Genomic DNA, 16,327 nt, shown 5'->3' with positions numbered 1-16,327 from the left:
AGCCAGCTCGGGTGGTTCCTAACCCAAGGGTGATTTTCTCCTCACAGTTATCTCTAGACTGGGTGACACCAACACAGGAACATTTTCTGAAGCTGGCATCCTTCTTCAGTCACATATCTACATCCAGTCCTGGTCCCACACCATGTTCAGTTCTTACAGTGAGCTCAGGGATGGGGAATGGTGCTGGACTGACAACCCCACAGCATAAGGCCTAATTAGCCATAGATTAGGCAATCCCAGCACAAGCTCTTCCCCCCCATACACACACATCCCCCCTGACAATGATGGTCTAAGCTGGGAGGGAAAGGGGAGGAGCACAGCAGACCAGGAAGAAGGCATTTATCTCCACAGCCCCATTCAGTCTCTGGCTTCTCTGCTGACGCTGCCATTGAAGGGGCCGTTATGTCAATTGCCTTTGTGGTTTGTGTGCTGTACACACTTGTCATTTCACACAGGTCGCCAGACAGTAACGACTTCCCACTGTTATCAACCCAGGCTGAGTCTGCACTGGTGGCAAAAGGCTTCCTACTTCATTGCCGACTGCCTACGCGTCCCACCCCACTAATGCCTTTTTACAAGCTCGCTTCCCCTCTTCTCCCCAGCCCTAAAATTGCTCTCCAGCAGAGTGCGCTCACCTTGCACTGCAGGACACTATGCAGAAACTCTTCTCGGCAGAATTCCATTTCATCTTCAATTACCAGCTTCCTCTAGGGCAGGGCAATGAGAAAAACCCCCTCAGTTAGCGGATGCTGTGCCATTTCTTTTAGTGTGGCACTTCCCAGAACAAGCCTGCTGCATTATTCCTGTGTGTTACAACGCTACACGTGAGAGAGCCAGGCTGGGACTGGGAGCGGTGTCAAACGGCAACCCTAGTTTGCCCTCCGTGGGAGCTGAATGCGGAGCGCAGAAGCACTCCCCAGGCTGTCTGACCCAACTGAGGGAAGCGGAGAGCCCTGAACTGCCTCCAGCCCTAGCCACCCCTCCAAGGAGCCAGGAAGAGGGGAGGGGGAAGAGAAGGATACTGTATCAAAGACAGTCACAGAGCGCAACCCAGATGCTATCTTGTGACGTATGCATCAATGGCAGCAAAACATAACGATGGGACAACTCAACTTGACAATGCAATCCCCACAATGCCATCAGACTGGGACTGGTCTGACTAGGCACTTATCAGGTCCTCATCCCCATAATATCTGTGGCTCTCTGCAACTGTTCAATGACAAGGCAGCATGCCAGTTACACAAGACTGAGCACCATCAGGCTAAACAAAAGAAGGAACTACTGGGGCTTTGCTTTTCAGAGCTATACCTTCCCCACGGTCATCCACTCCTTCATCTCCTGTGCATCGGGGATTTCAGTGGTGCATTCTGGGAACCAGTCCACCTGTTCATAGGCACTGGGCTGCAAACGTAAGATAGGAGGATTCAAAGGCGGCTCATGCTTTTTCACAGAACCTAACAACCTAATAATTACAGCAGGCTGGCACTCCAACCCCATCATGATTTTTACACGGTAGGCTTCGTCCCAGGAGTTTTAGGGCTAAATAAGCAATTTTCTTCCTAATGTGACACTTATCAAAAATAACTTTAGTACAACCAGAATGCTGACAATATCATGAAATAAAACAGCTGAAGCACACCACCTCAAAGGGGTTCGTTTCAGAGAGACAGCAGGGGAGATGATTGTATGCAAAACTCTGTTACTTCCTACCAGTGCTTAACATTACGCTCTCCCCATGCCACTCTGAAAGGCCCTCTTGCTGGAAGCAGCTCTCACCAACATTTTACAATCTCAAGAGGAAATCATTTAAACTGTTGGGTAAGACAAAAATAGCGCCAATCCTCCAGGAAGAGGAGCCGCACCCACTTGCTTTGAAATTGGAATTATTATTTGTATTACTCTAGTGCCCAGAAACCCGTCACGATTGAGGCTTCATTGTGCTGGGTGCTGTACATACATAAGACAGTGTGTGCCTGTCTCCTCACAATCTATATTCGCCCTCAACGTTGCTTTTTACCAGATATTTACCAGATATTTTAAATTTCATCTTATTATCAGCACCTTATCTGTCACTGCTGGGATGCCGATCAAGGATTTATTTTCATGTAACGACCTGTCTGTCCTTCCCAAATTTCCTCCAGGCTGAAAGACCTCAGAGGATGCAGGAACATAGTTCCTCTGCATTTCATATGGAGTGTACTAATAAACACCCCTGGAAAATATACTAATTATTAGCTACATGGGAATTAAATTTTACCACAAATTTTTTTTTGCCCCTTCCTCCCCCACCTTATACCAATTTTTATCCAAGCTGATAACCCCAAACACAGTGAAAAACTATTCAGAGGAACTGCCATGACAAGTCAGAAGAGCGATCTATCTCAGGGGCTCTCAACCTTCTTCTTTCTGAGCCCCACCCAACATACTATAAAAACTCCACGGCCCACCTTTGCCACAACAACTGTTACTCCTGGGGGAATTCTGCCCCAAACAATTAAAAATTCTGCAAAATTCTGCATATTTTGTCAAAATAATGCAATATATTCACACCAGTTTCACTTATTTTGGTAATTTATTTAAACTACCATACAGAAAAAAAAATCACAGTAACTGTTCAGCCTTTCCTAAAAACATGAAAGTTAAGTTACTAATATTTGGTAACCAGTACCCTGCAATCCAGTTATAACTCTGGATTTTCATTTAAATTACATTTCAAAAGACCAAACACCAAAATAAAAGTAAAGTAGAATGTTATTTTAAATTGCTCACTTTCACACACGAAAGTCACACAGTTTTTCTAATCATTGTCCTGTATTTAAGTACTGTGCAGTCTAATATTTTCATTTAAATTATAGTGCAGAAAACAAAGCGCCTTCAAGTTTCTCTCACTTAGTGATTTCCTTCTGGCAGAAAGGATCAAATTGTACAGTGAAAAAACTTCTCTCTGCATCTGCAGAATTTGAGACAGGATTTATGCAATTCAGGGCCAGTTCGGTGATATTTGGAACTCTCTCTTTTACTGAAAGCCAAAGCACTGGGAGGTCTACAAAAATAGGTTGACTTTGAATAGCTTCAGGCACAATCTTTTCCCTGTTCAGGTACCTCAGAAAAACAAGGTATTGCTTGAAAATACTCTCGGGGTTCAGGCAAGATATAAACGTGAGGAGGATCTTATAACCTACAAGCCTTCAGGATCTAATAACCTACAAGCCTGGTTGTCCAAATTGCAAATATTTGTCAGGCTTTTCAGAAGCTTCATGGAATATCTCTTTAAAGAAATCCAGACAGGCAAGTCTTTCACCAGGAGATAAGTTTTCTGCCTCTCTAAATTTGAAGAGCTCTGAGGTGCTTTCTGAAGGGAGCTATAGATGTGAGCTGAAATATGTCTGTAGTTCTTCCAGAGGGTCAAATGCTTTAACACTGCAAGGCTTCCTGCTCTCAAATGCCAGATTTAAACTGAGAATTTGCTCACATTTCTGTGTTAAAAAAGTGATCTGTACTTTCAACAATGCATACTTAATTGGGTCATTCAGCATTTTTTGACTAGTTTTCACAGAAACTGGGGAACTGCTGTTACACTCTTCATTAAAGAACTCCTTGTAGAACTAAAAGTTCTTGTAGTTTCTGGTTCATGAATCAGAGGTACCTCCCTTTCATACTACCGGAGTTATAGAACATGTTTTTGAAGCACCTTACAAACGTATCAACCAACTGAAAAGTCTTTCTAAATGATTCACCAATTAAGTTAACAATATGTGCCAAACAGGTGATATGCACAGAATTTGGAAACAGTGTAGTAAACACAGAATCAAATGCCTTTTTCATGTAACTAGCATTGTTAGTATCAATTACTAGAACATTTTCATGATCAATCTGGTATTCATTTACTGCTTTGACTACAGCCTGGGAAACAGCTGAGTGATTAACAGCATCTAAAAACAGTGTATCCACCAAAAAAGAGTAAACATGCCCACTGCAATCAGGTTCTAATTGTGCAAGCAGTACATTCAGAACTGATCTTGCCTCATCATCACAACATTCAAAAATAACAGCAATTTTCTTGTCATGAAGCTTCAGTTTTCCTCTTCTTTGAGGTACACTTCAGGTAAGTATGTCTCAGTTAGTTGTGTCCTACCAGCAATTGCACCACCATTCCCAGACCCTGCTGTCAAGAAATTCTCTCACAAGTGGGTGGTCAGTCTTTGACAAGGGGATGTTGGCACCTGCTAGTGTCTTCACCCAGGCTGAACAAATCTGAAAGTAGAAGAAGTTAGGTAAGTCTTGAGTGAGGACAAATGTTTACTCTCCATGTAACATCGTTAATCTTAGCTTAATACATTTATTTGTATTATATTTAGTTCTAAATTTCTAGATTTTAATTTAGACTTATAAGTATAGTAAATGATCACATGATTATACACACAGAATAATATTTAGTTATTTGGCTTATGCCCCTATCCAAGAAGGCACTCACTCAATAACAAAAATGCATTATTAAATTACAATCAACTGTAAAACATCATGTGAAAGTTAGTGCAAAAGTTACATAGTGTAGAGTATATTATCATCATCAATAGAAAACTGACCACAGTCATCACTTAAAATAAAAAGTTTAAAAACAGAGCTGTCTAGTCAAGATCTTAGAGCAAGTGAAGAGACCCCATCACTATGGCTCTTCTATGCTACTTAGCTTATATTTCAGCATAAGAAAATGTTCTTATATTTCCACTCACCTCCACATGTTCTTTCTTTGCCTGAGTTTTGTTTTTCAGTGTCCTTGTAATGGCCTTCTGATGTTGGTTTCTGCCTTCCTCTTGTGTTATTTTTTTAATGCAAAATGATCCACAATTGCAGACTGTCAGTCATGATTGAGAACAACATTGCAGGATGTGCAAAATAATTTGTCCTCATCCGCATGCAGTTCTGTAGGGAATTCTTGAGCATGAGAAGCAGATGCAGCCATTTTTGATGCATGATGTAAAGGCCGTTCACATTGTACAAAAGAACGAATATGCCTTTGCCCTTTGGTAACTTCATCTGGATCTGGCTGGCTGCTTTGGGAAGTGCTTGGTTCTGACTGTCTTGACATTTTATTGACTGCTTGAAAAATGTTTTATTTACCCTCAAACTCTTTTTTTTTCCTTTTTTGAACTGGGTAAGTAAAATAGATACTGAGCTGTAATCTAACCCCAGTGTGCCACTCTGGCACAAGGAAAAAAGCAAGAAAACACACACATCTTCTTAGCTGAGGATTCCCTTTACACCACTCTGGCAATGTAAAGGAACTTTTACACCTGTTTTAAGTTCCTGGAGGAAGTGAGTAAGAACGGGAACAATTAACTGACAATGGTAACATTAGAAGCCTGCTTACTTAGCTGTCACATTTCTGCTCTGCCTCAGGGGACAGAGCTTGGCTCTCAAAGCCCTACCCCTCCAAGTGGGGGGCCCCACAATAGTGAGCAAGAGGCACTGAGTCTCTCTCACTCATTTGCATGCAGGCACACACCCAGCCCTGCCCTCTAGACGTCTCTCCATGCACGCACACCCTGGCCCCCTGGGGTGATTTATATCTGCCAGCTCCTCCGGGTAAGAGATGCGTGTTCCCCACAGATTTCTTTGCTCCCCCATTTTTCTGCGGGGGAGCAAAGAAATCTGTGGGAAGTATGGATTCTGCACCCTCACAATGGTGCAGAATTCCCCCAGGAGTAAAAAGGTTTTCTGCAAAAGCCAGGGCCAGCATTAGGGGGTAGTGAGCAGGAAAATTGCCTGGGGCCCCATACCACAGGTGACCCTGCAAAGCTATTGCTCCTGCTTTGGCTGCAGCCCCAGGTGGCAGGGCTTGGGGTCTGGGCTTCTGCCCCACACGGCGGGGCTTCAACTTTTAGCCCTGGGCCCCAGTGACGCCAATGCCAGCGCTGCTTGATGGACCCCCTGAAATCTGCTTGCATCCCGCCAGGGGCCCCAGACACCTTGTTGAGAACTGCTGAACTATCTGACCAAAAGGTGCAAGAACCCGGCCTATAACAAAGCAGAGCAGAAAAGGGACGTGACACGGGGAGTAGTTACCTCTGGCTCGTCCCGCCAGTCAATGTTCAGATCCCCATCAAACCCTTTCAGGGTCAGTCCCAAGCCTCTTCTTCCCTTCTGATTGGAGGCCTCAACGATATCCTTCCTTCCCTGGTTGTATTTCCCCAGACCTTCTCCTTCCCGGAAGCCCATCTTGGCCTGGAAGACAAAGCAAATGGAGCACATTGGAAGCATCTGGACACAAATGTACGCACTCCTGTGAGCTGTGGGCCAGCAGGATAAATGATACCAAGTTGCACTGCTGTGATTAAAAAATATGAAGTGTTCTTAATGAATCTCAATTCAGGCTTTCAGTATTCTCCTTCTGGCTCGTTCCCATGATGAAGTGGGAACTTGATCTAGAGAATTAAATTTGTAAAGACAACATTAGAAAAGGTTCAGCTTTGCAAGAATGACCTGCTTCAATGAAAAAGCAGTGGGGAGGCCAGCAGTCATTTGTCACGACAGAGCGTGGACGGTACAAGCTCTGCAAAATGCTGGTGCAGAAAGTTTCACAATGGGATGAATCTGGCTTCAAACAGAGCCCACAACTGCCACCTGTAAGAACCTGGAGCAATGCAGGACTCTCTCCCCCTTAAGCACAGCTTTTATGACTTAGCCTAAGAGAAGAATTGTCATTAACTTGCACTTCTTAAGGCTTTTCTCTTTGTAGGTCTCAGCCACTAGACCATGAAAATAACCTACACGGTCAGATTTCGTTCTATTCAGTAGAGGGGGCGCACACACACACACTTAAACATGGGCTTAGGAGGAGTCAGTTTTAATCTATAAATTGTCTATTTCTCCCTCTATCTAAAAACCATCAAGAGTCATTTCCATTGTTAACTACCAGCCTTTTTGAGAGGGGAAATTAAACACATCAGATGGGCAGCATGTATCTCCATGGGCAGCTGTTCTACTGTCTATTCTATCTGGCAATGAATTCCTAAGAAACACACTGGTCAAATCTGACAACTACTGAATCAGTTACATACTGACTTCTACAGCCATTGAATGTTGAACAAAGATTTAGTACTGAAGGATTTTTGGTTTCCTGCTAGTACAAAATTGTTGCTCTCACTTTGGCAAACACTTTGGCGGATACCATCAAATCTTTATTCCCAACAGTGTAAAAAATTCATCTTCCCAAATGCTCGTATCTGTGCTAGGTGTGTGAGAGAGACTCAGGGTAGCACAAAGGACAGTTAGTGGTTACAGCACTGGACTGGGATGCAGGAGAGTTGGATTTGATTCCTGGCTCAGCCACAGACTTCCTATGACACCTTTGGTAAGTCACATGGCCTCAGTTTCCCACATGTCAAATGGAAACAGCACTTCCCTACCTGAGGGGTGTGGGGAGGATAAAACCCTTTAATGATTGTGGCGCTCAGATACTATGGTGATGAGGGTCAGATATTTACTATTTGTATTAACATAGCACTTATGAGCCCTAGAGATAAAGGACTAAGCAGAACTGGATGCACAGAGAAAGGCTCTCACCCTGCTGTCTGTCTACTCTAAGCACATTATCTTAAACTGATACAGTACCTGAGACAAGGTAAAGGCAGTTTTACACTTGGACTCCTCCTCCAGGGGAGCTTGTCAATAACCTGAGGCTATAATCCAAGATACTGTATTGAGCACTGACTAATAAACCCAACAAATCCTCTATCTAGGGCATAGGGGAATTATCAAATTATGAAATGGCATTCAGTTTTCTGAAATCTATACAGAAGTGGCTTTCCCCAGGTTGGTTGGTTGGTTTGTTTTTTAACTATCACTACTGGAGAGCACCCAGGGCTGCTTGATGGCTCAATTATTCACAGAGCTAACATTTGCTTTATTTCCTCCGCCACTTTAAGTTTCAAGATGTTCTGGAATCTGACATGATCTTCTGGGGAAAGGAGCATGCCCTTCCCTGCCAATTACATACTGAATCACATCATTTTTTCCTGGCACAGCAGAAACTATGTGCTGGAATTTATTGATACACCAGTTCTAATTTGCATATTCAATAATTAATCCATTGCTTCACGGGAAAGTCTCCTGTCTTTTTTAATCTGTCATAATTACATTATGTAATTCAGGGAGGATAACTGATGTTAAATTCTTAGTTTTCCTTTAAACCCAAAGGATAACACATTTAACAAATGTCTCTCTCTCTTTTCTGCGAGTTTGATGTCATAATCCACTGGTTTTGTCTTTATAAACAGGCCTTGCCATTTAACTAGCAGCTTACTTTCAGTAACAACAGAACTTTACTCCCCACCCTATGCTATTATTCCCAGGCCTAGCGTGTCTAGCTTGGGCATTCGCTAAATGTTCTTTAGCTAGTGGAAGTGTTCTGCAAATATGTTCCGCATATTTATAACATAAGAAGTAACACTGGAGGAATCAACCGTTTCTCTCTCCCAACTTTCTTCAATCAGGTCTAATGGACCACGAGGGCTGGTGGCCGTACAACAAATCGAACTGAGCTTGTGAGACTTCTCAATATGAAAATAAGAGATAAAGAAACACTGTATCCCACTGTCTAAATTCTGACTGTATATCTTTTCAACATATTTTCAAGAGATTGAATAATCCTTTCCACTAGGCTATCCATCTGGGAATAATAAGGGGTCACCTGGATGGGTTTAATGCTCAAGAGTTGGTATAATTCTTATCAGGGATGCCTGGAAATTAGCTCCCTGATCCATCTGGATCTCTCTTGGGATTCCCACCTGTGACCCTAAGAACCACTCATTGGCAGCTGACAAAGGATTCACTATTTAGGCTATGTCTACACTAGCACTTTTGTCAGTAAAACTTATGTTGCTCAGAGGTGCAAAAATAAATAAATAAATAAATAAAAATTTAAAAAACCAAACACACCCTTGAGTGACATAAGTTACACCAACAGAAGCACCAGTGTGGACAGCCCTATGTCAGCAGATGACGCTCTCCCGCCAACACAACTATCACCATTTGTTGGGGATGGTGTAATTATGCCAACAGGAGAGCTCTTCCGTTAGCATTGAGTGGCTACACGGGAGACCTTACAGTGGCGCAGCTGCTGCAGTACGGCTGTGCTTCTGTAAGATCTCTAGTGTAGACCTAGCTTTAGTGTCAGCAATTCCTAACAGACCTGGAGCTCACTATACCTAGTACTACTTATGGATAAATACCAGGAAAGAGTTGTACCCTTGGCCAATGTCAAACAAAAGCTGGTGTCACACTGGTCATTAATATCGCTGTGATACGTATGTCCAGATGATATTTAAAGAGGTATGTGCACCTACTGAAAAGATGTTTTAAACTATGTAACAAGGCAGAGTTGACCAACAGATTTTCTACCAGGCAAAGCATGTCTATTCACCTATCCCTGTCCTCTGGTGTGAATTAAACATTATAAACCAAACTTAGTGGGAGCTACATTTGCATGTCAAGTTAACATGAGGATGCGAAGTTGATATGGGGTCAGCACACCAGAGACCAAACAACGAGGGCATTTCAAATGCTTATGGGACTCTACCTGGGGAAAAGAAAGCCATTTGGGGTGTCCATTTATTCAGGAAATCATTTGAACGGGACAGTGTATTCATGAAAACTTGGATCCTGGTTTTGACTGAAAACCAGCAGCACTGTGAAAGACTGAATCCTTGGGAGAAAAATCTTCATTAAATAGGAATCTACTTTATTTAAAAGGAAATTTTATTAAATAGGAAAGCTATTAATAAGTATAGAAGTAGGACTGCATTCTATGTTATGTGTGTACGCCTTTCTGTTTCCACTTATCTTCACTCACTATCTTTTGAAACTTAACCTTTGATCACAAACTTATGATTGATTCACAATAAATATAGTTCAGTGCTGTGATGTTATAAAGGACCTGATTGTGAGTTTTACTAGTCAAGCAGTGTGTGTACACCATCACTTTTAGGAACAACTTACTTGGCAATTTCTGTGAGCGTCCAATGGTTAAGGACTGGATACTACAGGGGGATGCTTTCAGAGGGGCTCAGGGATTGAAATGCACCTATTGCTAACCCGCAAGGGGAAGTGAGGGTTTGCAAGACTGAGGAGTCTATTTGGGTGGCTAAGACTGGCAGATCAGGACACCCAGTTTAGCACCAGCAAGACTCTCAGTCCTGGGCACCCTAAGAAACTGTCACACCACCCTATAAACATGGTCACCAGGTGCTCTGCAATTCTCTTGGCAGCAGCACTGTGTAAATGGAATGCCTCGGGATATCAGTTTATACAGTCAAATAACTAAAATGTATCTGTTCCCCTGGATACTCCATTCTAATGGGTCCACAATATCCATTACAATCCTTTCAAATTGTATGTGTACAGAAGAACTCAATCAACAGATGTCTCTTTTAATTGTTTCTGGTGCCACCATCTGACATTCAGGGCAGAACTGACACCATTCAGCTACTTCTTCAGGAACATTGGGCCAGAAAAATCTTCGTAAAATATAGGCGAATATCTTGTCCCTTCCCCTATGTCCGCTTAAGGAACTTCACAAGCCCCTACCTAAAACCTTGGCAACTACCAGCTGTTTTACCTACTTTTCAGTCTTCGGATGCTTACCTACCCATACAATATACCATTCTGCACTATACGCTAAGGGATTTTAGTTTGACCAACATTCTTCTCAGCTAGCCCATTATAGAAAGGTTTGAGGGCATTATCCCCCTTGCTGATATTTAACAATATCCATATTTTTTCCATATTGTCAATATGGATACTTGCAACCCTTAGCCCTCTTCCTTTCTCCCGTGGTAGGGTGAGTCTTTCCTCTCTCCTTCAAAAAAAATCTGAAAAAAGATCCTCGTCCTCTTCTTCCTTAAAACCTTTTCCCAACTGAGCCTGACATCAAGTGGTAACAGTCATAATATCAGTCTACTTTAATAAAGTTCGTGAAATGAGGAAGGTTACAGTGGACCACAAGCTAAATATGAATCAACAGTGTGATGCTGTTGCAAAAAAAGCAAACATGATTCTGGGATGCATTAACAGGTATGTTGTGAGCAAGACATGAGAAGTCATTCTTCCGCTCTACTCTGCGCTGGTTAGGCCTCAACTGGAGTATTGTGTCCAGTTCTGGGCACCGCATTTCAAGAAAGATGTGGAGAAATTGGAGAGGGTCCAGAGAAAGCAACAAGAATGATTAAAGGTCTTGAAAACATGACCTATGAAGGAAGGCTGAAATAATTGGGTTTGTTTAGTTTGGAAAAGAGAAGACGACTGAGAGGGGACATGATAGCAGTTTTCAGGTATCTAAAAGGGGGTCAATAAGGAGGAGGGAGAAAAACTTATTCACCTTAGCCTCTAAGGATAGAACAAGAAGCAATGGGCTTAAACTGCAGCAAGGGAGGTTTAGGTTGGACATTAGGAAAAAGTTCCTAACTGTCAGGGTGGTTAAACACTGGAATAAATTGCCTAGGGAGGTCGTGGAATCTCCATCTCTAGAGATATTTAAGTGTAGGTTAAATAAATGTCTATCTAGGATGGTCTAGACAGTATTTGGTCCTGCCATGAGGGCAGGAGACTGGACTCTCGAGGTCCCTTCCAGTCCTAGAATCTATTACGGTAATTTTTCCCCGATACTACTGGGAAAGGGAGTTTTTCAGCCATGCCCGTTCTCATAGGAATACTGTATCTCATCCATCTACATGGAGCTTAACTGCTGCCAGGGAACATGCTTTAGTGTCTCCATGGACACACCTAACTGTTATTGAGTTTATTGGCTGTGTATGTTTCAACACATGTTCTTGAACCAGGGTCTGGTGACTTCTTGAATTCACCAAAATTTTTACTAGCCTTCCTTTTAGCACTACTAGTTTCGAAGTGAAGGTCTCCCCCACCCAACACGGAAAAAAGTTAACAAATTTTCCCCAGGAGCAGGTCTTAGCCCTGGAAAAATCCTCCTCAGGTGCCACAGTTTGTCATAGCGATAGCAATTTTCTTTTTGGGTCTCCCATCCCACAACGTTCACCTCACAAGTAATGATGGGATTTGTTCTTAACCAGATTCAACATTGTTCCTGCTTCTGCCTTGCAGAGACAAAATCCTGACATTAGGAGACAGAGTTCCCCAGGGTCCCTGGTCTATGCTCCTGCACCCAGACCTGAAGATCACCTAGCAGGTTGGATAGAAACTGTTCCATGACAAGTATCTCAGTCATTTGAGCTTTGGTGCAATGTTTCTGTATTTAATCCATTTTTGAAATAATTCCTTCAGATGGTTACTAGCTTCTCAAGGGTCTTCAGAATTTCTATATCAGAAGGACTAGGACCTCTGTTGCTAGATGTCTGGATTATTACACCATCTCAACAGGGTTTCCATAACCCTTCTGGAGTCCTAGGCTTCTTGGTTCTCCAGTCCACTAGGCTTGTTGAGCCTTTCCAGTGAGATATAGGGTAAGCTAGAGGATCTTGTGGCCATCTGCAGGTCCGAGTTACCCTTTTGAATGTAAAGAGACATGCCTCCATACCATCTTCTATTTCTGGTATTAATGGTCTGATTTCTGGATTCCCCCATTCTGGGGCCAGGCAGGTCATCTCAGCCTACTGCTGATCCTTCTATTTGTGTTGCTCTTCTTGGTGTTTTCTGAACTCTGCTGTTAGTCACTGCTTAGTCTCCATCTGCTAGATGGCTAACCATCTTAACATCCCCATCTCTTCGGGTGAGTCCCCTTGCAGTGCTTTCGATAATTTAATGTCTGCAACTGGGGACTTCAAAGACCATCCATCCTCCACTTGGGACCCTTCCATCCAGGCTCTGGTCCATGCCTGGGGTCAGGCCCTACCTCCAGTTGCTGCTCCAGTGGCTCCAGCTAGCTCTTCCTCTGACCATCTTTCTTTCCTGGGCGGTCAGTAGCCGAGCAAAAATGTCTTCCCATTTGGTCTTTTGGGCTTTGTTCCAACTTCCAGGCCCTCAGACCACCCTGTCACAATGCAACAGAGCAGCAAAGGTTGAAAGAAACACGCATCATATAGACAACTATTGGAAATACAAGTTAGGCAGGCATCTGGGGGACAAGGCTCGAGAAGTGTAGTGCAGCCTCAAGATAAGTGGTTAATATTGTATGGCATGAGCACTTCATTAAGAAATACCACACCCTAGAAGATCGAGTTAGCAGTCTTTTCTCCAACACATACAGGGCTAGTTAGTGAAGTATACTCAGAAAGCCAAACGTTGGATTTGCCACTGGTGGTTCCCCAAGTGGACTTACTTGCAAAATCCCTTATTTGGTGGCCAAACTTACTCTGTGCACGCACACCACTGTAGTCAGAACTCTCACTGAACCCATTGTGCTCTACCAGGTGAGGTCACTAGGCACCAGCTCCTCAGTTGGCTGTGCCAGTAGTAACTGTGCTACTCCTGTGTCACAAACGGGTATATCTACTTTCATGTCCCTTTTTCTGATATTTGTTAGCTCTAGAAGTCGCTACCCACACTCAGACTGACATCTCATAAGCCCTCAGGGGATCTGGTGCTACATGAAGGAAAGATTATTTTTAGTAATATCTGGAAGGCCTGCTCTGAAGTTATGGCAAAGTAAAGCCTGCATGACACTTTATTAAAAGCTTCACCAGTTGCCTCAGTGGAAAGATCCCCAATTTGGAAACGATGATATAAAACAGACCTTCATCGAGTTTTACAAATGATGCAGGATTCCAGCGCCTCGAGCTCACAGCTGCATTTACATTTAAATCTATTTCAAAGATCTGCTGAGCCACGAACTGCTTTGAAATTCTGCTGCCTGGGGCTACCAGGAATAAGTTTCTGTACAGAATGTGTGTACAGCAAGGCTGACTTGGATTTGAATGGAACATGTAGTTAGTTGGACTGAGGTCTCCCTTGCTACTAAGAAAGATGAAATCCACCATGGTTCTAGCCTTGTAATTAGCATCTGATCTGCCCAGGGTCACAGTCATCACTGGCTGTGACTGGTGCAGACAGAACAGCTCTCTGCATAAGTACTGGACTTGAAAGGTACAATGGTGAATGCCAGGGGCATCTCTCTCAACAGAACATACTCAATTCTGCTCTCAGCTGCTCATCTGGTTTTAGCAGCATGCTGAAAAGTGACTTTGACCTACCATGAGCTTTTGGGAAACGCTGTTATACATGGAGTAGCGGGAGGAGGTGCCCTCCACAAGAGAGTCTGCTTTGAACTCATTGCTGCCAGAGCCGAAGACTGGTCGCCTCTCATCGCTCTCACTGTCAGACCCACTGCCGCTACTGGAAGATTCTGAAAATGAAACAGAGGGGAGAAATTAACAAGCGTTTGTTTCACTAATCAGAGGGAAAGCTGTATACTGGGATTCCAAATTCACATCCGGGCAGGCTAGGAGATAGTGGAGAGTCTGCTTCAATAGCTCAGACTGGCTGTGGGGAGATGCAGACTTCAGATACAACTCTCAAGACAAAATACCAGCTGTCTTGCTACCTCATTTCACCATAAAGAAGGTGAAAGCCAACCCCCCCTCACCTCAGGGCTGCCACTTGACTTCTTCCTTGAGAACAAGCTGATATTTACATTTGTGCGAAACACCAATTCACGTTCTCTACTGATTAGTATAAAATGTTTTAGATATGTGGATTTACCGTACCAGATAATACCAATAGGGAAGGTGGGGGTCATTCTTGACCACAATAATAATCCACTTATGCCCTGAACCATGATATTTAGTTATACTTATTCTTGCTGCATATAGGTAGGACCTAATTCTTTACCTTGCATATGTAAGTTCAGATGTACTGTAGCCTTGTATACAGCACATCTTCTCCCTAGCGCTCTATAATTAAGCAGTACACTGAAATGATGTAAGAATGCGGTCCAAATTTCAGCGATACTGGGGAGACACCATATAGCAGAATCTTCCACAACAACAAACAGTGGGCAGCTGCCTAACCCCTTGGAGGTAGTGTTACCAGGGCAGTGGGACTGTTACTGAATGAGATTATGGGGGAGAGTTGGTGCACAATGCTCCCTCCTGGAGCAGATGCACAGCGTCTGCCTTTTCCCTCGTAAGAGTAGCTACTCAACATTCACCAAGTGGCTCAGTGAGGCATGCTGGAGACCTAGACTGAAACACCAGCCCAGCACACTGGATTCCAGGAAGGCAGATGCCAGGATTTATCAATTAAAAAAAAAACAACCCACACACACCACAAGAACAAAATAAAGCTTTTTACATGAAACCTCTGTTACACTGGAAACCAAACACTACCCACTTGCTGGAAGTAGGTCTGTGTAAAGGGCTCCAGCTCCTTCTCAAATACCTGCTCAAAGTCTCTCTGGCCCAGTCAGCATTAAGGACTCTACACTGGTGTAATGAGACTGATGGAGCTACACCAGTGCAAACCTCCACAGACATGCAAACCCCTCATGTAGACATCCATTCATTGCTGCCCTTGCCACCTCCACAAAATACTGCCTCACCCCCACAAAATAAACCTTAAATGCTGGGCTGCACCTTCCCAGTGTCAGTTTATGTGTGTGTTTGTGTGTGTGTGGGGGGGGTGTCATTCCCCAGACATCCCACATATAAGATCCTTTGATAAGGTGTCAGGGACTGATTTTTCCCTCCTCCTGAACCAGATCCCATCTCACCCAAAACCAGGGAGCAGTGGGCTGGAGGAGCAAGAAGGGCCCGGCTGGCCTGAACACCAGTGGTAGCAGCCTCCCAACTACCTTCCTCCCACAGGGTTCTGTGGGGCATCATCCAACTGATATCACCCCACCAAGCAGAGGGCTCTGTGGGAACCCCAAAATGCAACCCTCTGTTTGGGCCTCCTGCTCCAAATGCTGACACCCGTCGGTATCCCCTGCTCCAGGGAGTGGTAGAGGCCCTGCCCTCAGTCATCTACTCTTAGAAGCAGTGGCTAGGTTCCACCAAACCAGCAGCAATGACCACATTCCCTGTGCTCCTAATAGCAGTCGTCAAGTCCTTCCCACCTCCCTACTCCCCTCCCATAACACCCCAGCAGCACAGAAGCAGCCATGGCTGCACCAAGTACACGCGGGTCACGTTTCAAAGGTTTCCTAAACAACCATAAGGACTAACACAACCTCTCTTAAAAGGAAAGATAAATCAAGAGATTGAAGGCACTTGCCCAGGAAAGATTCCTGATCATCCTGCTCACATGACTTTTTCAATCCTTGCTCTAAGCTATCAGAAGAGAGGGGCTCCATTGTCCATTCTTCACTCCTCTCTCTTTGGCCACCCCACTGGCTCACTCTCTCAGCTAACCCCAGGGT

General features: G+C 43.8%; 1 protein-coding gene across 2 annotated transcripts in view; it reads right to left on the bottom strand.

Moving 5' to 3' along the window:
* CMTR1 (cap methyltransferase 1) overlaps positions 1–16,327 on the bottom strand; it is an 84,430-nt gene that overhangs the window by 22,799 nt on the left and 45,304 nt on the right. For both annotated transcript variants that reach the window (XM_045009057.1, XM_045009052.1), the window contains 4 exons: positions 14,163–14,314; positions 6,067–6,225; positions 1,309–1,401; positions 636–707 (listed from right to left, as the gene is read on the bottom strand). In XM_045009057.1, the coding sequence (XP_044864992.1) occupies positions 636–707; positions 1,309–1,401; positions 6,067–6,225; positions 14,163–14,314 (476 nt within the window). The remainder of the gene's footprint in view (positions 1–635; positions 708–1,308; positions 1,402–6,066; positions 6,226–14,162; positions 14,315–16,327) is intronic.

The sequence above is a fragment of the Mauremys mutica genome, chromosome 3, assembly GCF_020497125.1.
Source record: "Mauremys mutica isolate MM-2020 ecotype Southern chromosome 3, ASM2049712v1, whole genome shotgun sequence".
Lineage (NCBI taxonomy): Eukaryota > Metazoa > Chordata > Testudines > Geoemydidae > Mauremys > Mauremys mutica.
Note: the sequence above shows the minus strand (reverse complement) of the source record. Positions and strands in the feature narration are given on the sequence as shown.